The sequence below is a fragment of the Leucopleurus acutus genome (assembly GCF_964270905.1).
Source record: "Leucopleurus acutus genome assembly, chromosome: 6".
Classification (NCBI taxonomy): Eukaryota; Metazoa; Chordata; class Mammalia; order Artiodactyla; family Delphinidae; genus Leucopleurus; species Leucopleurus acutus.
This window is the reverse complement of record NC_139149.1, coordinates 56,590,934-56,617,191: the sequence shown is the minus strand read 5'-3', so window position 1 is coordinate 56,617,191 and position 26,258 is coordinate 56,590,934. Positions and strand designations below refer to the sequence as shown.

Here is a 26,258-nt window from a genome sequence, read left to right as displayed (position 1 = left end):
TGTCCCCTGCATCAGCAGGCGGACTCTCAACCACTGTGCCACCAGGGAAGCCCACAGCAAGATCTTTTTTGATCCACCTCCTAGAGTAATGGAAATAAAAACAAAAATAACCAAATGGGACCTAATGAAACGTCAAAGCTTTTCCACAGCAAAGGAAACCATAAATAAGAGGAAAAGACAACCCTCAGAATGGGAGAAAATATTTGCAAATGAATCAACGGATAAAGGATTAATCTCCAAAATATATAAACAGCTCATGCAGCTCAATATTAAAGAAACAAACAAACCAATCCAAAAGTGGGCAGAAGATCTAAATAGACATTTCTCCAAAGAAGACATACAGATGGCCAAGAAGCACATGAAAAGCTGCTCAACATCACTAGTTATTAGAGAAATGCAAATCAAAACTACAATGAGGTATCACCTCACAGCAGTTAGAATGGGCATCATCAGACAATCTACAAACAACAAATGCTGGAGAAGGTGTGGAGAAAAGGGAACCCTCTTGCACTGTTGGTGGGAATGTAAATTGATACAGCCACTATGGAGAACAGCATGGAGGTTCCTTAAAAAACTAAAAATAGAATTACCATATGATCCAGCAATCCCACTACTGGGCATATACCGAGAGAAAACCATATGCACCCCAATGTTCATTGCAGCACTATTTACAATTGCCAGGTCATGGAAGCAACCTAAATGCCCATTGACAGACGAATGGATAAAGAAGTTGTGGTACATATATACAATGGAATATTACTCAGCCATAAAAAGGAAAGCAATTGAGTCATTTGTTGAGACGTGGATGGATCTAGAGACTGTCATACAGAGTGAAGTAAGTCAGAAAGAGAAAAACAAATATCGTATATTAACGCATGTATGTGGAACCTAGAAAAATGGTACAGATGAACTGGTTTGCAGAGCAGAAGTTGAGACACAGATGTAGAGAAAGTGTACGGACACCAAGGGGGGAAAACCGCGGTGGGGTGGGGATGGTGGTGTGCTGAATTGGGCGATTGGGATTGACATGTATACACTGATGTGTATAAAATTTATGACTAATAAGAACCTGCAGTATAAAAACCAAACAAACAAACAAAAGACAACTAAACTTTCTTTGGGTTATTTGTATGGAAATATGTTAATATAAATGTTTCAGACATTACATGAAATTTCTAAAGATCTTATATGTTCCGGTATAATGTTATAAGTCATAATTCTAGTTATTACTTTAAAATGTATATCTCAGAAATTTAAAAAAATAAAGAAAAAAGGAAAAAAAAGAAAGGAAAAAAAAGAAAACGGCAGATGAATGAGAACTTCCCAGACAAGCTGTAAATAGTTTTTGCCTGGTCATCAAACAAACATGCAGTCTTGCATGATCCTGATGGAAGATTATGCGTTTTCTGTAATTCTGGATGTTTTTCGTCTAGTGCTGCTTCCAGTTGGTCTAACTGGGAGCAGTACTTGTTGGAATTAATCGTTTGGTTTTCCGGAAGGAGCTCATAATAGAGGACTCCCTTCCAATCCCACCATATATACAACTTCACCTTCTTTGGATGAAGACCGACCTTTGGTGTGGTTGGTGGTGGATCATTTTCCTTGCCCCATGATCTCTTCTGTTCCACATTATTGTACAGTATCTACTTTTCATCACCCGTCACAATTTGTTTTAAAAACGTAACATTTTCGTTACGTTTTAGTAGAGACTCGCATGCGGAAATACGGTCAAGAAGGTTTTTTCGCTTATGTGGAAACCAAATATCAAAGCGATTAACATAACCAAGCTAGTGCAAATGATTTTCAACTCTTGATTTGGATATTTTGAGTATGTCGGCTATCTCCTGTGTGGTGTAACGTTGATTGTTCTCAATTAATGTCTCGATTTGATCGCGATCAACTTCAACTAGTCTACCCGACCGTGTAGCATCATCCAGTGAGAAATCTCCAGCATGAAACTTGGCAAACCACTTTTGACACATTCAGTCACAGCACCTTCTCCAAACACTGCACAAATCTTTTTTTGCGTTTTAGTTGCGTTTTTACCTCTCTTGAATTAATAAAGCATAACATGCCGAAAATGTTGCTTTTTTTCTTCCATCTTCAATATTAAAATGGCTACACAAAAATTCACCAATTTTGATAAGTTTTTTTAAAAATGCATGCTGATATGACAGCTGTCACAATGCAATCTAACAAAATTCAAAAACAAAACTTTGAATGAAGTTAAAGACAACTAAGAGATACTAGCACCATCTTATAGTAAAAACCGAACTCTTTGGCCAACCCAATATTTCTATATATCAGCAATGAACACACGGACAACAAAATTTTAGATGCAATACCACTTACACTTGTGCAAAATAAAAATTAAATATTTAGGTGTACGTCTAACAAAATATGTAGAACACATATGCAGAAAACTACAAAACACTGATGAAATAAATCAAAGGCTTAAATAAATGAAAAGAGACTGTGTTCATGGACTGGAAGATTCAATGTTGTTAACATATCAATTCTTCACAAACTGAAATGCAGATTTAACCTAATTCCTATTAAAATACCAAGAACATTTTCTGTAATATAGACAATACTACTCTAAAATCTATATGGAGGGACTTCCCTGGTGGTGCAGAGGTTGGGATTCCACGGTCCCAGTGCAGGGGGTCTGGGTTCAATCCCTGGTTGGGGAACTAGATCCCACATGCATGCCGCAACCGAGAGTTCACATGCCAGAGCTAAGGAGACGGCATGCGCAACTAAGGAGCCCTGGAGCCACAACTAAGGAGCCAGCAAGCTGGAACTAAGGAGCCCGTGAGCCGCAACTGAGACCTGGAACAACCAATTAATTAATTAACTATTAAAAAATAAAATAAAATCTATATGGAAAGGCAAAGGAATTAGAATAGCTAAAATACATTATAAAAAGAAAAATAAGGACTTCTCTGGAAGTCCAGTGGTTGATACTTCGCCTTTCAATGCAGGGGGTGTGGGTTCGATCCCTGGTTAGCGAGCTAAGATCCCACATGCCTCACAGCCAAAAAAACAAAACACAAAACAGAAGCAATATTGTAACAAATTCAATAAAGACTTTCAAAAAATGGCCCACATCAAAAAAATCATTAAAAATTTTTTCAAAAAAGAAGAAAGTGGGAAGAATCAGCCTACCCAATTTCAAGGTGTATTATATAGCTTCAGTAATCAAGACTGTGTGGTACTGGAGGATGTACGAATACACGGAACAATGGAACAGACTAGAAAACCCGGAAATTGACCCAAACAAATACACTGAAATGAATTTTCACAAAGGTGCAAAAACAATAATGGAGAAAGTATAGCCCTTTAAACAAATGGTGCTGAAGCAAATGGACATTCATAGGGAAGGGAACAAAATCCTCTACCTAATCGTGACACTTTATACAAAAAAAATACCTCAAAATGGATTAAATAAAAAATGGAAAATTATAAAACCTTTACCAAGAAATAAAAACATAGGTGTAAATCTTTTTTAGTTCTGAGATTAGACAAAGAGTTCTTAGGCTTGACATCAAAAGCAGTATATGTGAGGGACTTCCCTGGTGGCGCAGTGGTTAAGAATCGACCTGACAATGCAGGGGACATGGGTTTGATCCCTGGTCTGGAAAGATCCCACATGCTACGGAGCAATTAAGCCCACAACTACTGAGCCTGCGCTCTAGAGCCTGTGAACCACAACTACTGAAGCCCACGTGCCTAAAGCCCGTGCTCCGCAACAAGAGAAGCCACTACAATGAGAAGCCCGCACACCGCAATGAAGAGTAGCCCTCGCACTGCAGTGAAGAGTAGCCCTCGCTCACCACAACTAGAGAAAGCCCGCATGCAGCAATGAAGACCCAAGGCAGCCAAAAATTAATTAGTTAATTAATTTTCTAAAAAATCACTATATATGAAAAGAAAACTTGATAAATTGGACCTCACCAAAATTTAAAACTTTTGTTTTCCAAAAGATTCTAAGAAGTTAAAAGACAAGCTGCAAACTGAGAGAAATACTTGGAAACCACATATCTGACAAAGGTCTAGTATCTAGAATATATAAAGAAATCCCAAAACATAACATTAAAAAACAAAACAAAACAAAAACACACCAAACAATTCAACTAGAAAATGAGCAAAAGAAATGAACAGATATTTCACCAAAATGGATATACAGATGGCAAAGTACATAAAAAAATGTTCAACATTATTAGCCATTAAGGAAGTGGAAATTAAAACCACAATGAGATATCAGCACATGTCTATCTGAATAGCTAAAATTAAAAATAGTAGTAACACCAAATGCTGGCTAGGATGCAGAGAAACTGGATCATTCATATATTACTGGTGGGAATGTAAAATGTTATAGCCATTCTGGAAAACAGTTTGACAGTTTCTTGAAAAACTAAACATGCAATTACCATAGGGCAGTTGCACTGAGCAATTGCACTCCTAGGCATTTATCCCAGAGAAATGAAAACTTATGTTCACACAAAAATTTTACAGAAGTTTCCATAGCAACTTTATTTGTAATAGACAAAAAGCTGAGGCAACCCAGATATTCTTCAATATCTATCTTCTACCAGTTAAACAAACTTGTACATCCATACCATAGCAGTAAAAAGGAACAAACTATTGATACACACAACTTGGATCTCCAGAAAATTATGTTGAGTAAAAAAAAAAGCCAGTCCCAAAAGTTTATATACTTCCATTTATATCAAATTCTTGAAATGACAAGATCCTAAAAATGGAGAATAGATTAGTAGTTGCTAGGAGTTAAACAGGGAGTGGGGGAGCTGGAGTGAAGTGGGTGTGGCTACAAAAGTGCAACATGAATGATCTTCAAGGTGATGGAAATGTCTTGACTGTATTTGTCAATATACTGGTTGTGATACTGTACTACAGTTCTGCAAAATGTTATTGTTAGGGGAAACGGGGTAAAAGATACACAGGATCTCTGTGCTGTTTTTTACGATTATGTATGAATCTACAATTACCTCAAAAAAAAAAAAAAGCCTTTGCCTCAGATGGGTCAACTGTCCTTCCATATACTCGGCTAGTCTGCATCATCCATTTAGCTCAAACTGCTCACTCTAGCTCCTTCCTCTCAACAGATACCACCACCACCAAACATTTACTGGGCATTTGTTATGTGACAAAGAACTTTATGTACTAACTTTATGCGCTAAGAACTTTACATGTACTAACTCATTTTATCCTCATAACAAATAACTTTGAATTCTGTTTTTCATAGGACGTAGCAGCCTCAGACACTACTCTACTTCATCCTCATCCATCCACTCCTTTTTTTCCCCTTCCTTTGATAATGAAAAGAAGGGTCCATTCCCCAAATTAAGGGCAATCCTTTCACTTAAGCACTAGATCATTCCTTCTCAGGATCCTAACTCCATCCAATATCCTCTTTCTTGCGTTTTGAACCCCTGCCTTTCAACTACCTCTATTCTGTCTGAATTTAGGTATGTTCACAAATCCTTCTATCAGTTAAAAGATAAATAAATAAATAACTTCCCCCAACCTTACTAAGCATCAGCCATTCTCACTCCTCTTAGCCACTTTTCTTAAGAATTGTTCCCATTTACTCTTTCTAATTCCTTAACTTCCATTTAGTTAACTTCCATTTAGTTCTCCAACCGCGACAACTCAGCTTCTGCTCCTACTCTATGAAAGCTGCTAACTTCTTTCCAGCATTTGACACCACTTCCCATTCCTTAATCTAAACTCTCTCTTGCTTGGGCTTCTCGGACATCACCACGCTGTAAGAGCTGAGGTAAGTGACACAGTTGACCTAAAAAGAGGGAAACAAAGTAGGGCATGCGACTGGCAAAGAAAGCAAAGGTGAGTGGAGGTTGCTACTCTTTGAGAGGGAGTTTGGGAGACAGGAGGCAGAAAGGACCACAGTGGGCATTAAAACAAATCGACCGTGACTTTCACCCTCACCTTCATTCTCTTTCTCCCCACTTCCTTCAAGGACCTGACGGTACTCAAGGAAACACTAGGCGGTAGTGGCCACGCGACAGGTGGCAGGGGCCGGCCCCTGCGGGGCGAGAAAGGCGGGCTTTCCTGCGGGTGCCGACCGCACCTCTGTGGAGGCGAAGGAAGCGCTCGGCTGCCATCGGAACCCGTGCGCGGGGCCGCGGTTGCAGCTCGGCGTGGGGCCGCTAGATGGCGGACGCGTGTGCGCGTGCGTGACGGCGCTTCCGGTCCCGGGCGAGGCGAGAGCAGCCAGTGGAAGGGCGGAGACGCGGAACGAGGAGCCCTCGGCGACTCCAGTCCGGTATCAGCGCGGGGTACCCTGGAGGCGGACCGAAGGCTGGTCGGGGACTCTGCCCACCGCTGGCGCGGGAAGGAAAGCGAGAACCGCCTGAGCCGGGTGTACCTTTCGCGCCCTGCGTTCCCAGCCTGGCCCTCAGCCCGCGGCCCTGAAAAAGGGGCGGGGCATCGGAGTTGGCGGGGAGATCCAGGTGAAGTAGGTTTCTCTGCAGATCCAGCGCCGTTAAACCCTGCGAACGCACACTTTTTAAAACATGAAGAAATTAAGGCTTAAGGAACTAGAGAGTCGCCTGCAACAAGTGGATGGATTCGAAAAGCCCAAGCTCCTTCTAGAACAGTATCCAACCAGGCCGCACATTGCAGGTAGGGCGGCAGCTGACCATGCCCTTGTCTCGCAGGTTAGTCCTGTCTACCCATTCCATTGTGAAAATAGAACAGTTATTTGGATACAGAGAAAGTCTAGAGGAATTCTGCTCTAAGATTTCATGTTGCATTAGAGAGGACTTCCTTGACATGGCACCTGAAAACATCCCAAGCACGAGACACTCTATCGTTTTACTGTTTGTTTTTCTGCATGCCCCTCAACACTGTCACTTTTTAATGTGTTTGTTAATCTTATTACACTATTAACTCCTTGAGGACAAAAATGTGCTGGTCTTGTTCACACAATTCCCAGAGCCTAGAAGAGTTCCTGGTACCACTCAGGAGCTCAGTAAATACTTGCTAAATAAGGATCCATTTCCCGGTGTAACGAATTGCCAGTACGAGGATTCCTACGCGTTATACTCTGCCCTGGAAATGAATTACTAGAGTTGGTAGTGGAAGGACTGAGTTTTAACAGATCCATAATAGGTGCTATGTTAAAGATGAGGATGCATTTCAATTTTAACAAATGATCAGAGAATCAGCAGTGTTGCTTGATGTGAGAGATTGATACTGGAAGTAAAAGAACACAGGAAAAACCATTTATATTTAATAAACATATTACCAAAGTCATTGAGGGAGTCTTAGGAAAATTAATTTTGTTGGGAACATCTGCAAGGAGGAGTCCCCCTAACTTCAACATAGTTCTGTTTCTAAGCTGCCAAAGAAAGTCAAGGAAAAAGTATACCTGCACTTACATATTGTCATAATTCCAACCAAAATTCCAACCAAAAATTGCACAAAATTGTGTCTGAGGTAAGACCAGTTATCTCAATTTAGATAATGATTTCTTTAATGTCTTCTGGCTGCAGGGTTTCTTAGTGGAATCCTTTTTTTTTTTTTCCCCCAAATAACAATCAGTTGTTTCAAAGCTAGTGTGTAATATACACATGGTTGTGCTAATTCTTTGAGATACTAGCTTCAAAGTCACTAACACCTGCAGCAATAATCAGAACAGCACAGTCAGCCTGACACATCCCTGTAATTGTGTTTTTGATAAAACCTCTGGATCCTGGGGCATCAGTGATGGCCAGCAGCCCTTGGTGGGTTCAGATATCCACAGGGAGGTTATCAGTGAAGTTACTCATGCTTAACCTTCAGTATAGCCCCAACCTTCGTGTATTTGAAAGATCCCTTTCTCATCTCAGCAGCTTCTGTTCTGCTCCTCAATAGTTCTCTTATCAGGTCTCATTAGTTGATACATGTGTCTGTAGATCATGAATATATATGTGTGAATATATGCGTCTAAAGGCTATATTGTGGATGTAGGTCTTTTCCTTTCCCATTCTAGCTTGAACTTACAGTACCTGTGTTATGGTGACAAACTTGCTGCAAAAAAAGTTCTGTTTTAATGTTAATGCTTGTTCAGTATTAGTGGTTCCCAGACTTACAGATTTCAAAGATCAGTAAAATTTCACAACAATTTTGGAAACTGACATAGGGTTCCCAGGTCTATATTTTGACAAGGAAAGATTTTCTTTTTTTTTTTGCGGTACACGGGCCTCTCACTGCTGTGGCCTCTCCCGTTGCAGAGCGCTCCAGACGTGCAGGTCCTTCGGACATGGCTCACGGGCCCAGCCGCTCCGCGGCATGTGGGATCTTCCCGGACCGGGGCATGAACCCGCGTCCCCGGCATCGGCAGGCAGACTCTCAACTACTGCGCCACCAGGGAAGTCCAAGGAAAGAAATTTTTTAAACCTATTTACTCTTACCATCCTTTCATAAAAGTGAAATTTCAACATCAAAGAAAAACTGATATATGTATGTGTGTATGGCAATGTTTTGAACAGGTTGAGAAAAAATAAAACATTTTGACCTTATTTTTCTCATTTTACCTCAAAGTTTTGTCATTCTTGGCATTGTCAGCAGAGACTAGTTTGGTGGAACCACTGGTATGTGTTATCCTTACTACGTACCAAGTTATTATACCTTACTATTTTTTTAATAATCTGGAACACGATTTAGGGGAGGTCTAAATAATGAAAGATAAGAAATTGTTTTACAAAGAGTCATTTGCACAAATTGGATTTTGTTCATCAACTTGCCTACTTATTCCTTACTATGTTTTTTTTTGATCATTCAGCATGTATGCTCTATACAATTCATAACACATATGATGACATTGAAAATAAAGTGGTTGCAGATCTAGGATGTGGCTGTGGAGTGCTTAGCATCGGAACTGCAATGCTGGGAGCAGGGTATGTGATCCAGTACATACTATTTGGGTATGGGATGGTTTTAATAAGAAGAGTAAATAAAATCAACTGACTTATATTTATGGGACTCTATAGTGTGAGATGAGAGGAGCAAGAATCTAATACTGAGTACATTTAGAATGGGCAGAACATCAAAACAAACTAAAAAAAAAAAAAAAACAAAAAACAGTAACAGCAGAAGTCATATGCCCCTCTTTTATATGAACCCAAGTTTCCAACCCCTGACAGTTTGGGAAATCATGCTGTTAAAAGACAACACTCACTGTCACTTGGTCAGTTGGGTTAAAAAGGTACATGGTTTTGGTTTTGTTGTTGTTTTGACTGGGGAGCTTTAAGTAGTAGTCACTTTGTGTTTTATATTTATAGGTTGTGTGTTGGATTTGACATAGATGAAGATGCATTGGAAATATTTAATAGGAATGTAGAAGAGTTTGAGTTAACAAATGTTGACATGGTTCAGTGTGACGTGTGCTCATTATCTAACAGAATGTCCAAGTCATTTGATACAGTAATTATGAATCCTCCCTTTGGGACCAAAAATAATAAAGGTTAGTAATAAGAATCATGTGTACTGGTGTCTTTGTAGAAAAGCAAGTTTTAAAAACCATTTTCTCATTGATTGTTTGGGTTAAGTGATTTTATCACTGTTCATTAAATAAACCAATCTCTTACCTGTATAGTTATTACAGTTTGAATTTCAGTTTGTTTAATGCATGGCTAGGGAATTGAATTTTTCAATCTTTGTTTTCATAAGTTTGTGCTAAATGAACAAATTTATCCACTTATTACTTATTCTCCATCTGCTTTCTAGAATGATTTACCTAACCCTTATGAATGAGTATGAATCCTATAAAGGCTTTTATATTTTTAGAACCTCTTTTTAATGTCTCAACATTTGAAGGTTTCAACATGTGTCCATCAGTAACAGTGATTCACTGTGGCTATTTATTTTATGTATTTTGGGGGCAAGGAGGGTAAGAAGTCAGTAAGAAGTGGAAAAGACACGCATAGTTTAAAAAATTCTCCCTCCACCTGCCCCCACCATTCTGATTACTACTTTACTTGTTCGCTTCTGCCCTCTTTGAAAGTTGTTAATTTGGAATATAATATTAAAGTTTTTACTTTAGCCTTATTTAAATGGGACAGTATAATTCTGGTTTTATTCCATCAACCTTAAAAGATATTTAGATATCTTGGTTATTTGTACTCTGTCTTGTTACAGAATTTGAAATGGCTATTTTGGAGTTTGGAAAAAAATGTTTCTAAATACCTAGTATTCCTTTAATCTTCTATTTTGATAACAGGTATATAATGTAAATAGGGGCTTTTTCTACTCTTAACAGGGACAGATATGGCCTTTCTGAAGACTGCTTTGGAAATGGCAAGAACAGCAGTATATTCTTTACACAAATCCTCAACTAGAGAAGTAAGTTCAAATCATCATAATATTCTGTGTCATTTATTTTTAAATTCATGACAGTATTTTAAGGATTTACTGTGAATACTAAATACCAGGGTATCTAATTCTCCTGAACTTTTAAAACATCTGGCACTTAGAAAATAAATTTTCCCTTTAACTAGCTAGCATTTGTGATTAGCTTTATTTTGTCAAAGGTTTGTTCAGGCAGGAGCTGTTAACAGGAGAGTGATTATATAATTCAGGAATAGAGGAGTAGGTGTAACGGTGGTTCCAGTATGTCCTTGTTTGCCTGCGTAAGCCCTGGTTGGTGCATCCCAGTGTCCTGGTGTGGCCTGGTGTGCATAAGGGAGGCAAGGGTGGCCTGGTTTTTCAGAACACTGAGCCTGGGAGGCTAAACTGATCTGAGTTCAGAACCCACTTCTTCCATTGTTCTTCACTGTCAGCACATAACACATAAGGCTGTGTAGGATGTATTCCAGAAAATTGGGGGTGGGGTGGTACCTTTTTTTAGTGTCAGCTTAACATAGTGATCAAGAATACAGACTATAGAGCCAGCCTACCTAGATTCAAATCTGAACTCTGCTACTTCCCAGCTGTCTTCTCTTGGTCAAGGTACTTGAGTTCATTTTCGTCACCTACCCTGTACTCACCTATACTCACCTATACTCTTACATCATGAGGAACTAAGAGCACCTTATACTTTGCAGGGTTGGTGTGAGGATTAAATGAGTTAATATTTATAAAGCACTTAAATAGTGTCTGGCAATTGTCATGTTAGCTGTTATTTTAAATCAGACACGTATTAAGAGATTTTAAAGTAGTTTTGTAGGAAAAATCTTTTATTTGTATAAATGCAGTGTACTTGAATTCAGTTGGAAACAAATTATGAATATATGGTAATCTAATAACCTTTAAAAATATATAAAATTACATAGCTAAAAATATATACAGGCATACCTTGTTTTATTGCCATTTGCTTTATTGCATTGTGTAGATAATGCATTTTTTACAAATTGAAGGTTTGTGGCAACCCTGCATCAAGCAAGTCTGTCAGCACCATCTTTCCAATAGCATTTGCTCACTTTGTGTCTCTGTGTCATGTTTTGGTAATTCTTGCAGTATTCCCAACTTTTTTATTATATTTGTTATGGTGATCCGTAATCTTTGATATTATTATAATTGTTTTGGCATTATTTAGCAATAAAGTATTGCACACTTAATAGACTATAGTATAGTGTAAACAGAACCTTTATATGCACTGGGAAACAAAAAATTCAGGTGACTCACTCTTGTGATATTCACTTTATTGCGGTGGTCTGGAACCAAACCTGTAATATCTCCGAGGTATGCCTGTATACTGTTAAACAATTAGTAGTGGTACCTGCAGGTAAGGAGCAGAACACAACATGACTTTACTGGTAAATAAATCCCCATTCAGTAAGTGAAAACAAACACCAGGAATTATTGGTATCTAAAAAGCCTGTGTTGAGGAAGTCCCCAAGATCATCTTCAGGTTTGATGATTCACAAGGAAGTCTCATAGGACTGAGCATATCATCATACTCTTGACTGGGATTTATTATAGCTAAAGGATACAGAGCAAAATTAGCAAAGGGAAAGGTGCATTGGTCACAGTCCAGGAGAAACCAGGTGCAAGCTTCTAGAGTTCTCTCCCAGTGAAGTCATACAGGATGCACTTAATTCTTCCAGAAAAGAAGTTTTGTGACAAGGCATGTGAAATGTTGTCACCCAGGGAAGGTCATTGGAATCTTGGTGCCAAGGGTGTTTATTGGGTACTCATCACATAGGCACCCCCTGCCTGGCACATACCCAAATTCCAGACTCCCAGTAACAAAACAGGTACTCACCATAAACATTTTAAGCACAGTGAGCCACTATTATTAAGGGATGGGGAGTGGAAACTCTCCCAAAATCTAAGTTCCCATACTCTAGCCAAAGGCCAAACTTAACATGTAGACCTTTCTAAGGATAAGCAGTCAGGCCTGCTATGAACTCTTCTGCAGTTTGGCATAACATAAATTTTATATTACTGATATACAGTTCATGCAAACCAAGTAAAATATGCCAATAAAAAGTGCAGTTAAGCAGCAAAGTCTAATTAATTGAATGAATTCCTGTAGTCAAGGAACTCCCATCTTCACTGTTTGGTATTGCCATGTTCCACCACCAGGAGGCAGCAGTATCAGCACTGTCTTGGATCCACTTAAAAAAATTTTAAGCAAATATTTACTTAAGTCCATTTTTATTTTGGCAGTGTAGAAGTATTTCCATTAGCACAGCAACTAAATAATTTGAGAAATTAATCTGGTGTGTATTGTGCATACTGTGAAGGAGGTATGATAATGAATGAACTTCTAATACTAAGACAGTCCTTAGTTTATGCTGTAGATATATCTGCTCTAAGCTTTGTGATAATTTTGCTTGTTTTAAGTATTCTATATAACTAGTAACATTGTTATTAAAGCTAACCTCAGACCCCTTAACTGTAGACCGTTGTCTTTTAAAAGTGCTTGGCCCTCTACTCATAATAGAGGTGCATTTGATAGAATTTTTTGATAGAAATACTTAGGTAAAATATAAGCGTATCTTGGCAGATATGTTAATAATCTGGATGACTCTTACGGCTGTTGCCATATCTTCTTTCATTAGGCATTGTGAGAATTTAGTTCTTGGCTTATAGTTAAAGCAAAGTAGGTAGGCCAGGCACTGTTCTTCCAGTGTTTATCCCAAGCTTACCCCATTTATTCTTTGACATCTCTGCCAGAACCAACCACATTCCATTGTATAATCTAACATCTAAAACCTCTTTCACTAATCTTAGGGCTCAGATAGCAAAGAAATGTCATCATACTTTATTTCTCAAAAATTTACCAAGATCCTAGTATTCCATTAAATTACAATATTATTTGTATTAAAGTCTATATCCTTATACAGAAATTTTAGATCTCAAAGTAGGGGGAAAAATATGCCCAGAACTGGGATTATTTATTAAATTCAAGAACAGACTACAAGCACAAACATATTGTCAGTATTGTTTATAATGGAAATATTTGAACCTCAAACATAGGGATAATTGAGTATTTTATCCATCAGTTTGAGTACTGTGAACACTACCAACATGAACAAAATGCTTATACCAAATATTGCTATCTCTACTACAGTAGTTCTAGAAAATTATGCATAAAATTTACTTAGGGGATTATGGGCAACTTTTTTTCCCATTTTTATTAATGTTGGAGTGTTGTGTATATATTTTAATTCATAAAGCAATTTTTATAACAAATTAGTAATCAAAAATTTTATGAACTGGTTCAAAATTCTTAGACCTATAAATAGCTAACATTTAGTACTTGCTCTGTATGCCACCACAGTTCCAAGCACTTTTCACATTCTGCAACAATCTGATGAGATATCATTATCATCCTCATTTAACGGATGAGGGAACTTCTGAGGCACACAAAAAATGCGTAATTTGCTCAGGGTTACATAGCTAATAGAGCTTCAGTTCAAATGCAGGCTGTCTGGTTCCAGAAACCATGTCCTTAACCTCTGTACCATACTGCCACTGAATTGCTCATGGACATAGATCTCTGCTGAATGGTTTCTAGGATACCTGTATATATTGATGAAATAACGCTGCAGAAACCATGAGTACATTATTTACTTTGATGCACTTCTGAAATTATAGCTTTATTACTTGAATTTAATTATGTAATTTGGCTCAGATCATTAAATGGCTTGGTTTTGTATTTTCAAAATATTCATCCAGTTGAAAAAATTTTAATGAAAATTCTAATTTAAATTAAATTAAATTAAATTCTAATGAAATTTTAAAAGCTTGAATATCAAGTATTAGTAAAAAGCAATTTTTAAAAAACTTTAAAGATCAGCTCACATTAACATGTTATTTTATGTTCAGCATATTCAAAAGAAAGCTGCAGAATGGAAAATCAAGATAGATATTATTGCAGGTAAGACAATTATGTTTCTCATAAACAAATCTCAACTCTAATTATCTAAGAAGGCCAACAGGCATTAGCCTAACCAGAATTTTTACATGTGCTGAGAAAAGATATTGTAGAACATTTATTTTAGTGTGGCAAAATGTGTGTGGTTGGTAGTGGGTTGGAAACGGAGTAAAGGCAGGGTATCAATGTTTGCCCAAGACTGTCCCAATTTATGCATTTTACTGAAAATTTTTAATGGCACCCAAGTATTTGTTCTTTCCAGGCTCAGACAGAACCTTATAATCATCACAGTGACTTAAGAGCTTGGGCTTAGAGTTTGTCAGGCCTTAGTTTGAAATTCATTCCTGGAAAATACCACCAGATTATGCCTGGATTACCCTTCTATTTCAACTTTTTAATTGTCCCTGGAGTCAAATAACATGAAGCTTTTAATTTTTTTAGTGGGGGATAGAATATCATCAGCCACATGATGTAAATCATGTTTGATACATTTTTATTAGTAAACTGGATAATATTCACAAACATCAAAATGGGAAAAGCATGTAACTAGAAGCTAACTATAATCCAAGTAATTCTGAAAAGCCTGAAATAAGAGTACAATAAGGGGGAAATTATTTTACACAATAATAAACTGACTGGATTAGTACTAATAGTGTTAACCACATAACTAGATCTATTGCCTTCATAATAATTAGTAATGTAATGTGTAAAAGTCTGTCTTCCTAGTATATTCAGTATTGTCACTCCTTACCTAGTTTAAGGTATTATAATATGCAACATGCAGACCTTAGAACAGTTCCAGTAGTAGCACACCAGGCCAGAGCCTTGCTACTCCAAGTGTGGTCCTCAAATGTGGACCATCAGCATCGACATCCCTTGGGAGCTTGTCAGACTTGAAGAATTTCAGGATGCACCCAGACTTACTGAATTATAATCTGCATTTGAACAGGATTTGATTTGATTTGAAGGTGATTTGATTGCACATTAAAAGTTGAAAGCTGTGATTTAGAGAGTTAGAATTTGTTGCAAAATATGAAGCATAGGTAGGTAGACTTACTGCCATCCCTCTAAAGTTGATCAGTGCTAAGTTTTGAGAACCTACATTATCCTTTAGAAGAAAAGAATATGAAAAGTGGTTTTTCATTTGAGAGCTCAGTAGAAAATAATTAGCTACTTACTACCATTACTAAAATCCAAGCCGGAAATTTTTAAAATAAGCATGGTTGTTGTGCAATTGGTAGCTATAGATTATTTAGGAAATTAAAAATAGGAAGATATGATCATATTTTCATGGGATACACTTTGACCACTTGTTAACCTTCTATACTCTTCCCCATAATCTCAAATTTTGATATAAAAAAATGATCAAAACAAATGCCAGGCTGTTTGCCATGGCTTATTGTGGGGATATATCAAATCAATCAGTCCTGGATAAATTAAGTGACAGCTCTGAAATGTTTGGCTTATCAGCATTTAGTACTTCCTTAATTTTTTTCTTTTTTTTTTTTTAAGTCAAGGGCCGTAAATGTTTGGAAGTATAATTTTTACCCTTAGGTGGCTTTTGTTTTGTAGAGCTACGATATGACCTGCCGGCATCATACAAGTTTCATAAAAGAAAATCAGTAAGTCTCTTGATTCTAGTTTATCTACATTCAGTACTGAAAAACTTCACAGTAAGTAATTACTTCTAATGTTATCAAGTTGTTTGAGTGAATACAGAAAGCCAGCCTAGAAGATAAATACTTAACTGTGGGATGGGCCTATAACCACAACAGCCAATATGCTGGTTTAAGATAAATTCTCAAATACTTTGGGCACAAAAATAAAAAATAAACTTATTTTATTTTTATGCAGTATACATTTTATTACTTTGTACTAATACATTCTCATATTACAAAGGCAATTTAGTGGAAGGATGTTTCTTTTGATATTTGAATAATCTGAAAGAACACAAACAGAATTATACATAAAAAAATACTCATTTTGATAACAATAACAACCACAAAAAAAGACAAGTTAAACAACAAAAAAATTTTCCTTTCTTACAGGTGGACATTGAAGTGGACCTAATTCGGTTTTCTTTTTAAAAGCCTCCAGAGACAAAAGCAGCTTAAAATCTAATTAAAATGAATAAAAAATGTTTACTAAATTACTGGTCTCCGGCACCATTTTCTGTTTTCTGTTGTTTTGATGCAGGTTCTTCTTCTTTGTCTGTTTCTTCTCTTGCTCTTTTCTCTGGCCCTATACAATGACAATTAATTTTCATTAAGTTCACTGTAAGCATTGCTCTATTTTAATACTAAGCATAACTATAAAAAAATAATTGTTTAAACAGATTAGCAACAACTTTCCTACACCAATGAGAAAACGCTTTTCCTTTAGTACGGACCTGGCTCTCTAAACTTAGCTTCCCAACATCTTTGTTTTCCACATGTAAAATAGCATAACCAAGGTCAATCACAATCTGAGAACATCACTTACACAGAAGTTGTAAAACCACATTGCTGTTCTCTCCCACAAATAATTTCTCATCGAAGTACCAAAGGACTTTAAAAAACTTACTAGATGCATCATTTTCATCATGTTCATCATCACTGTCAAATTTAGTTTTCTTGCCCTGAAACTGTACTTTTCCTTTAGCAGACCCAATCTGGGCAGCTTTATTTCCCTTTCCTTTTCCTTTAAATCTGCGACCTGTAGAGACAAAATTGAGAAATCCGTAATGTTTTAAACCTCTCGTCAATGTCTTTTACCACCAATTAAAATTTTTACCCAAGCAAATGAGTTAAATAGTCAAAGAAAATCAGAATTAATGACCTTTTGACTTCCACTTGTTCAGGGATTCTTGTTGATCTTCTATTATTTTTTTCAATGCTTCTTTTTCCACATCTCCTTCTAGTACTTCCCAGGTGACCTCTTTGTTCCTTAATTGTAGGTTACCATTATTTGCATCTTTTGCTTTATCCAGTGCTTCCTTAGCTTTTTCTTTAAACAGAATTATTCCCTACACCAAAGACAGAAAACAAAGGCCAGGGAATTTTACTGAACATCAGGAAGTTATTAAAAAACTTGAAGTCACTAATTCCAACAGTTATTTATAGCACAATTCAGAAAATATCAGACATCACATCCAGTTACAGCAATAATAAAACAAAGTAAATGACCAAGTAGAAACTATTTTCATAAACATACTAACAAAAAATTGCTTTCTTCTACTAATGTCATCTTCTAAAAGATAAGTTTCTATGAATTTTTAAACTGAGTGGTTAAAAGCATATGAATATTTCCAAACCTCTTTGGCTCCTCTGACAAAGTCTATCCATTTTATTTCACCATGATTTGAGAAAAGGATATGCAAATCTTCTCTACACGTCTGATCATCTAAGTCCCCCGAGAATTTCAGCAAGCAGCCAATCTTTTCTTCTAGAGATTTCTATAAAAATATATAAGGTGGTAAGTTTCTTAAAAGCAACCACAAACCAGAAATGGCATATACCTCCCTCTCCCTATACATACATACATACATACATACATACATACATATATATATATATATATATATATATACACACATACAAGGAATAAGCTAGAAACTAAAATGCTATTTTGAAGTAGTATAAGTTTAAATAGTTTAAGTAGTTGGTGCATTTTCCTTTATCATCCTTTGTTCTACAATGGCTTCTGATTTTAACTTCTCCAGCAAATAATAGTTATTATATAAATCTTACTGTGCTGAATAAGTAACAATTTTAGGCAATATTTGGCTAATACTTCAGTGCTATGACAACTGTAGACTTGCTTACATATGTTCTTTAAAAAGTCCCCAGGTTTTTTATTCTCCTAAATTTGAATTACAGATTTCTTAGTAATATATACGTACCATTTCAGCATTTTCTGCTAACTTTTGTTTTTCTTCTTGCTCTCTACAAGTAAAAATATCATTAGAACGTTTCCATTTACTTCATGTATGAGAAAATTAAACCCTGATAAAGTTAACCTTAAGCATGATGACTAAACTACTTAATAACCAAAGCCAGTCCTTAGGCTTTCTGACTGTCTGATGCTAGAGTGCAACGCAATGTGGCCCCAAGATTATCAAGGCAGCTTAAGACCTCAATGTTTTATTAGCAAACGAAAGGCCTACTGTACTCATTTCAGAGCTCATCATCAGCCTCACTTCCCAGAACCAATAATTTTACCTGTCAAAGCTTTAAGGAACTAAAGTGTTATGATTAGCTCAACATACTTACTGTTTAGCTCGTAATTTAGCTTCGATTTTATTTTGCTTTCTTTCTTCATTTTTTTTTGCAAAGTAATCTTCCCTGAAGGACACAAAATATAAAGGCTAATAAGTTCATGAGAACAAAGAGGACTGCAAATTACATTGAATGATTTAAGACATCGCACAAGAATGAATGTTACATTCTCAACAAAATTACCTATAAGTTCAAAATACATTAAGGAAGTCACTCTTATTTTTTAAAATAACAGCTTTACTAAGAAAGAATTCACATGCCATAAAATTCATTCTTTTAAAGCATATAATTCAATGACTTTTAGTATATTAAGAATTGTACATCATCACTACTAATGAATTTCAGAACATTTTCATCACCACAAAAAAGAAACCCTATATTCGCTAAGAATCTCATGCTGATTTTCATTTTTCATGTATAGAAAAGAGAAAGTATACCAAAAGTTATGCAACTACTTTGCTTCATAGTTTTTTAGTGTTAATTTCACAAAAGCAAAAATTCTGAAATCCCTGAGACCCAAGAATAAGAGCAATTATGAAAATCACAAGTTAAAAAAATCTTTCTGAGAGTTTAACACTGACAGCATGATTTATCACTGTGCATCTCTAAGTCCATCAGATTTAGTATACAGCATTTAGAAGACTGTGCAATGCAAAAGTAGGGGATTATGGCCCTACAACCATATCATGAAAATGTCCTGGTTTGTCCTAATTTTTAGACACACAGGTGCGCACACACACACACACCAAGAATGTGATTCAAATCTCTATTAAATAATCCTTTGTACTGTATAAAAATACAGGCATATATAGATTACGAGAATAGATAAAAAAATTGTACAGTGATTTATTCTCTAACCACACCAAAAGCTCAGATTTTATCATCAAGCCTAACTATAAGTTTCACATGCAAAATAAGTACTAAAACTTAACCTCCCTTATTACGTGCTTGAAAAGGTCCTAACACTTCCTTACAGTCTCAAAGGACTAGTAGTTCCAGTGAACAAACTTCAAGCATTTCTCAAAGGATGCCTAAGGATACTAAAAATACTGGTCTTACTGTAGGGAATGTTATGCTATACTCCTTACCCCAGTGTGTCAATTCCAGACAACTAAGTGGCCAAAAAAAAAAAATCAGCAAGTTGACTTACTTGAAAAGTATTAGCAGGTCTGTGTCTTTGTACTTCTGGCCAGTGGTCTCAACAAACTTCTTAGCAGATTCAATGGTATCAAATACAGCAAATATTGATCCCTATTAGAAGTGGAAGAAAAGTTGGGGTTTTTTTAGTTACATCCCAAGTATTTTTCTACTAGAAAATGTCTGTTACATCATACAACCATACCTTAAATGCTTTGTGCAATGTTCTTCTCATCTGAATATTTAGTACCTGACCTTTATCTTCCAACCATTCTTTTATGTCATCAAGGGTTGCATCAATTGGGAAGCCTTTCTGTGAAGAGTAGGAAGAAATGTACAAATGACAACTCAAGTAAACGATTTGTCAGAAATTCTGATTTATTTTGTCTTGAAATGAAGCGAGGATATATATATCTCTCTTTCTCTGTCTCTTAAATGTTTAATAGCTCTGGTTAAGAGCCATTGTTGACCAGTGCAATAGAAATGACTCGTTTATCTGGGATTCACTTCAAAATAATCCAGATAGGCCAAAGATAAAACAAGATTAATCACGTTAGTAACTGTTGAAGTTGGATAATGGTACATTATATATTCAATCTACTTCTGTATGTCTGAATTTTTGCAGAATAAAAAAATCTACTTAAAAATTAATGTGCTAAAGAAAACAGCTAACAAGTTTAGCTGTTGATAAGTAAGAACTGTTGATGTGCACTGGGTACTTACAATATGTATGTCAAAGATTTTGTCCAATGTTATATGGGTTTTTTCATTTAATTCTCACAACAGTTCTATAAGGTAAAAAATATTATCCCCATTTATGAAGATAAAGCTTACAGAGGCTAAGAATATTGCCCAAGGATATACAGTAAGTGGTGAAGCTATGATTCCTGAGCCCTTATTCTTATCCACCTTATGTGCTTTCTAAATAAATTTAAGATATAATTAAATGCATTAAAGGCCCACTTACAATATAAACAGATCTGTTTTTTACATCATTTTTATACTCATCAGTCACTTCAGGGAGGGGTTTGCTTGGAGATCTTCTAATTTTAGTTTTATCTTCACTTATTTCCATAAGTTCCGCCTTTGATTTGCTCAATGCTTCTACTATTACATTAAAGTCTGTTGTTAGACGGTTTAACCTGCAAAAATATATATATAAAAGCATTGTAAAACTTAGTAGTGGCACTTGCTGTTAGCAGAAAATCTTATAATTTAAAAAAGGTCTTTACCTATTAAATTTTATCATTATCTCCAAAGGTACCCAGCCTTCATCCAGTTTGATCTGTTCCTTTAAAAATTTGTCGCGTGGCAAATTGAAGTCACCAAAATAATACTGCAAGATAATTACAGTATATTGCAGAGCATTGTATAATATTGAGTATAAAAAATTACCACTACATCACCAAGTCCTAGTCTTAAAAATACATGTAAAAACTTAACTGGTGGGACTTCCCTGGTGGTCAGTGGGTAAGACTCCATGCTCCCCATGCAGGGGGCCCAGGTTCAATCCCTGGTCGGGGAACTAGATCCCACAGGTATGCCACAACTAAGAAGTCCCCATGCCACAACTAAGACCCGGCACAGCCAAAATAAATAAATATTTAAAAAAAAAACAAAACCTGGCAATAAACATTTTCTCTTAAATACACTGTAATATTTATAATACATATTAACAGAAAGATAAAACTAAAAATAATTATTGAAACAATATATTTAGCAGATGTGACAACAGATTAGAAAGCCTTAAAACAAAAACATATTTAAGGATTTGGTATATGAAAAGCCTCTTATTTCAAGTCAGTGTGGAAAGAACAGATTGTTAAATTTAAGAAACTAGAATAATCTGATTAATCACTCTAATTTTTAAAAAAATAGAAAAATTTAAAAGTTAAAAAATTAGGTAAGCTGGGACGAAGTGAGAGTGGCATGGACATATATACACTACCAAACGTAAAATAGCTAGCTAGTGGGAAGCAGCTGCATAGCACAGGGAGATCAGCTCGGTGCTTTGTGACCACCTAGAGGGGTGGTATAGGGAGGGTGGGAGGGAGACGCAAGAGGGAGGGGATATGGGGATATATGTATAGCTGATTCACTTTGTTACACAGCAGAAACTAACACACCATTGTAAAGCAATTATACTCCAATAAAGAGGTTAAAAAAAAATTGGGTGAGTATTTACCTAATTTAAGCACAGAGGCACTCTTCCTTAGTATAAAAACAAAGAAAAAAGTATACATGAAAAGACTCAGGTGTGACTACTTGGAATGCCAAAAGTAGCATAAAAAGTAAAAGACAAACACAAAAGCTTATTAATACTTCTTATAAATCAACAAAGAAGAAAAAAAACCTCTGAAAACCCTAATAGAAAAATGAGTAAAGGACACTTTTGTTTTGGCCACACCACACTGCATGCAGGATCTTAGTTCCCCAACCAGGGATGGAACCCGTGCCCCCTGCATTGGAAGCATGGAGTCTTAACCACTTGTTTGCCAGGGAAGTCCCAGTAAAGGACATTTTTTTTTAATTACTAAAAATAAAAATATACTATAAACATTAAAAAGTTCAAGCTCACTATTAACCAAATAAATGCAATTTAAAGGAATGAAAAGCATTTAGCCAAAACTCTAAAGACAAGAATACCCAGTATTGGCCTGAACACAGAAATGGTCATGCAGGTAGAGATGTTAACTGGCAGTAAGTATCAAAAATCAAAAGTTCTGGGGGCTTCCTTCCAGTGGTTGAGAGTCCGCCTGCCGATGCAGGGGACACGGGTTCGTGCCCCGGTCTGGGAGGATCCCACATGCCGCGGAGCGGCTGGGCCCGTGAGCCATGGCCGCTGAGCTGCGCATCCGGAGCCTGTGCTCCACAACGGGAGAGGCCACAACAGTGAGAGGCCCGCATACCACAAAAAAAAAACCATCAAAAGTTCTAAAAAAACATGTATAACCCTTGAGGCAGTACATCTCCCTCTAGGAATTTTATCTTAGAGAAATCAATAAACATGTTTAGTAACATTTATATATAAAGATATTCATCATAGAATTACTACAGCTAAAAAATTGGATATGTCCTACATATCAAATAGGGGATGGTGTAAATTACTGATGATACAAAATTACTCCCCCATAATGCATCCTATGTTTGGTGGGGGGAAAAGGGAAAAAATTATGTTACTGTGAGCACTGACCAATTTGTGAAAAGGTATTTATCAGGCTTTTAACCTTGATTACCGCAAGAGGGTGAGATTTGAGAGGTGGCAGGTTGTGGGACATTATTAACCTTTTCTATATACAGTTTTCTTCACAATTATAAAGAAATTAATAAAAAAAAGCTGTAACACAGGAAATTTAAAATAACAGAGAAGTGCAACTTTGAAAAAGTTCTGAGAGTTGCAAAAAAACACGAAACAATATGATCTGAAGTTCCTCATTAAGAATATAAAACATAAATTAAGAGATAATTTCCCATGTAGCCATTACTGATACTGTAAAGCACCAACTTAAATACAATACCTAAATTCAAAAAAAATGTTAAGAGAAAACAGATACTCTTAAGAGTTACAATAGCTGAGACTTCCCTGGTAGTCCAGTGGTTAAGACTTTGTCTTTCAATGTAGGGGCTGCAGGTTCCAGCTAAGATCCCACATGCCTCACGGACAAAAAACCAAAACATAAAACAGAATATTGTAACAAATTCAATAAAGACTTTAAAAATGGTCACATCAAAAAAAAAGAAAAGAAAAAACACCACCAAAAAAAGAAAAACCCAAAAAACAAACAAACAAAAAAACACCTCTAAAAGTTACAATGGCTGAGAACACCTAATTGGGCAGGAAAAACTACTAGGACCTGCAAGAATAAAGTGCTATTTAACAGGGAAGGCATTTTACAAAGGATTTTAAAAATTATTTTACTATGTGCTAGGCACTATTCCAAATGTTTTACATTTTGTGAACTAATGTAATCCTCACAACCACCTTATGAGGAGGGTACACTATTATCCTCGCTTTACAGACTAGGAGAAAAAAGTTAACTAACACTATAGTGTTACCTTTTGAAATGTCTTTGTTCTTGAGTTTCAGAAACAGGCTCCACCAATATAAAACTGTATACTACTGTATGTTTATCTAACTCCAAGAATCAAAGACAAACCAAAAGTTCAATAGGTCAATATACTGAAATTAAATGGTCTATCTGTATTTTTTTTGAGGCCCTAAATTTCCTCTCAAAGAGCCTGGTTTTGCAGTGTAATACCACAGGAATCATACCTCTATTTGATGACAGATTTTGGCCTCCAGAGCAGCCATTTTTTCATTATCACCATTTTCTGCCATTCTGGCTATCTGTAAAATTTCCCAAATTGGCATAAAAAAGTTATTTACTTTTTACGTAAAACTCAAGACCATTAAAAGAATGTTCTAAAATTATCAATATCCCACTGTTTTCCTAAAAATCAGTAATTTTTAATTTCATGGGTTCAATTTCTCTACTCAATTCTCAAATTTCAACAAAAGAAAACTTTGAAATTAGTGATGAAAATCTATGGATAATCCACACCCCTTCCAGTAAATCACTGTTCCATCTTCTATAACAAAGTGAGTGGTTATCTTCATTTAGCTGATCTAGAAAGCTTTGAGGGAAAAATCTCCATTCAACCACTTACCAATCATTAGCAGGTTTAAGTAGATCATCATCTGTCAGTATATTACTGTGGATCTCAGTCTTGTTTGGTGTGGGCCGAATTTCGTTTAAATTTAGTCATAGCTGACTTACCAAAAACTTGTTATCAACAAGATTATGTATCAAAACTTTAAGGTAAAAAAAATTCAAACACTACATACAGTCAGGGTTAGATTAAATAAATGCTAATGATAAGGAACATAGGAAAATGATCATTTGAGAACCTGAGGACACTAATACAACATTAAACTGGGCATATGCCTACTAATTTACTAATACAATGGTTAACCTTACAGCCAGTTTCCTGTTTCACATCCCTGACAATAGCATTGTAGGAAAAAATAAAGCTGTGAAGTTGGTTTGCTAGGGATAACAGTCTCCTGACTTCAAATCACTTGCTTCTAGTGCTCCATTAAAACCATCCAAACACTGTGTACAACAGTATATTTAAAAGAATTCATCAAGGATATCTGCCATTAATTAACTCTAGCGATGAACTATGACTGGTACACTTCTTGGAGGCATGGCTTTACAATTTGTAATTGCTATGCAATACAACCTGGATGCACACTGGAAGCCCTCCTATGGTGCAACATCTCACTACAAAATTTGGCCAATCTTACGCTTTGGCTGCCGATCATAATTCCTAAGTTATTACTGTGATCTAGGGCCCCCTATAAAACAAAGGGTGAGATAAAAGACCTATTTAGTCTTTGTAAGACTTCTTTGGCCTACCCAATTTTGGAACTTCATGAGATACTTTCTCAGAATGTACATACAACTAGAAGTGAAATATTACCCTCACTTTCCAATTTCGCTCGCTTAGAAGCCTTGATGTGAGTGAATGAGGACCTTTAAAACCCAAGAGAGTGACGCCAGGGGAACACCTGCGGCCCCGATTCCCCGGCCTCCAATCTGTCCCACACGATCCAAGGAACACTTCGGCGTTTAACCCACGTCGACCTCTCCAGAAACGTACACAGTCTGACAGAAACATCCGCTTTCGGCGACACTGGAAAGCGGTGGAGGTACGAAACCTTAAAGACGCAGTGGGGATGCGGGCAGCCTGGGTCCAAAGAACCCGCCACAGCCCGTCCCAAAGCAACCCCTCGGTCGCCTGTGCCCCAACCACGTGCGGGGGAACCCTAGCTCCTGTGAGGAACGCAGAGGCCGGCTCCCCACCTCGCGGCTGCCCGCGCCCCTCACTCCCCAGCCCAGCGCGCCGCCTCCGGCTGCGGCCCACGAGGCGCTCGCCCCGAACGCGAGGAAGGCGAGGAGCGCACGCAACCAGCGTGAAGCAGCAAGGAAAGGGAACGCGCCGTCGCGCACCACGCAAAGCAGACCCTTTTGAACCTTCTTTTTAGCCACCTGGAGTTGCTCACCTTTAAGTTCCCGGTCCCACAGAGACGCGCCACAGGGTCACTAACAGCGACAGCGACGTCTCCTATCCCTAGCGCCGCCAGCTTGCCCAACGCGCCTAAAGAAGATGGGGGTTGTCCCGGCAGCCCTTGCGGCCAGGGTGGGCGGGGCTTCGGGCGGGCCCGAGCCGGCTCCGCGCTCTGAGCATGCGCTGCTGCCGCGGGCTCCCAAGGCCGGAGAAGTCCCGCCCTCAGTTCGAGGAGTTTGGGTTAAAATGGCCAGCGGGACCTTGGAGGATATTAGGCTAAATATTTAAGTATTTCTGGACAGAACTTGTATTTCCAGCCCTTCCTTAGGCTGTCCATTCACATGAAATGGTTGACTTTTTTCAGATTATACTTCTTAAAAAATTGTTTTAATTATCCGTAATAGTTCCCCCTCAAAAAAATGACAAGTAAAATTTTAAAA

At 37.1% G+C, this 26,258-nt stretch overlaps 2 protein-coding genes across 3 annotated transcripts; one reads left to right on the top strand and one right to left on the bottom strand.

The window, feature by feature from the left end:
* Positions 1–6,279: 6,279 nt before the first annotated feature.
* On the top strand, positions 6,280–16,483 carry METTL5 (methyltransferase 5, N6-adenosine). The gene is made up of 7 exons (XM_082840783.1): positions 6,280–6,669; positions 8,813–8,927; positions 9,312–9,493; positions 10,289–10,371; positions 14,305–14,356; positions 15,926–15,975; positions 16,402–16,483. Exons 1-7 carry the CDS (start codon positions 6,561–6,563, stop codon positions 16,438–16,440), a joined length of 630 nt encoding a protein of 209 aa, XP_082696909.1. The 5' UTR covers positions 6,280–6,560; the 3' UTR covers positions 16,441–16,483.
* SSB (small RNA binding exonuclease protection factor La) lies at positions 16,190–25,905 on the bottom strand. 2 transcript variants are annotated; one of them, XM_082840781.1, is made up of 12 exons: positions 25,814–25,905; positions 24,020–24,094; positions 20,979–21,082; positions 20,714–20,888; positions 19,952–20,059; positions 19,760–19,860; positions 18,604–18,675; positions 18,234–18,276; positions 17,646–17,786; positions 17,171–17,357; positions 16,916–17,047; positions 16,190–16,594 (listed from the first exon to the last, which is right to left on the bottom strand). In XM_082840781.1, exons 2-12 carry the CDS (start codon positions 24,083–24,085, stop codon positions 16,503–16,505), a joined length of 1,221 nt encoding a protein of 406 aa, XP_082696907.1. In that variant the 5' UTR covers positions 24,086–24,094; positions 25,814–25,905; the 3' UTR covers positions 16,190–16,502. The 2 variants fall into 2 exon arrangements, with proteins under 2 accessions (XP_082696907.1, XP_082696908.1); XM_082840782.1 differs by lacking the exon at positions 20,979–21,082 and having other exon boundaries at positions 16,191–16,594; positions 25,814–25,862.
* Between the last annotated feature and the right edge of the window lie 353 nt (positions 25,906–26,258).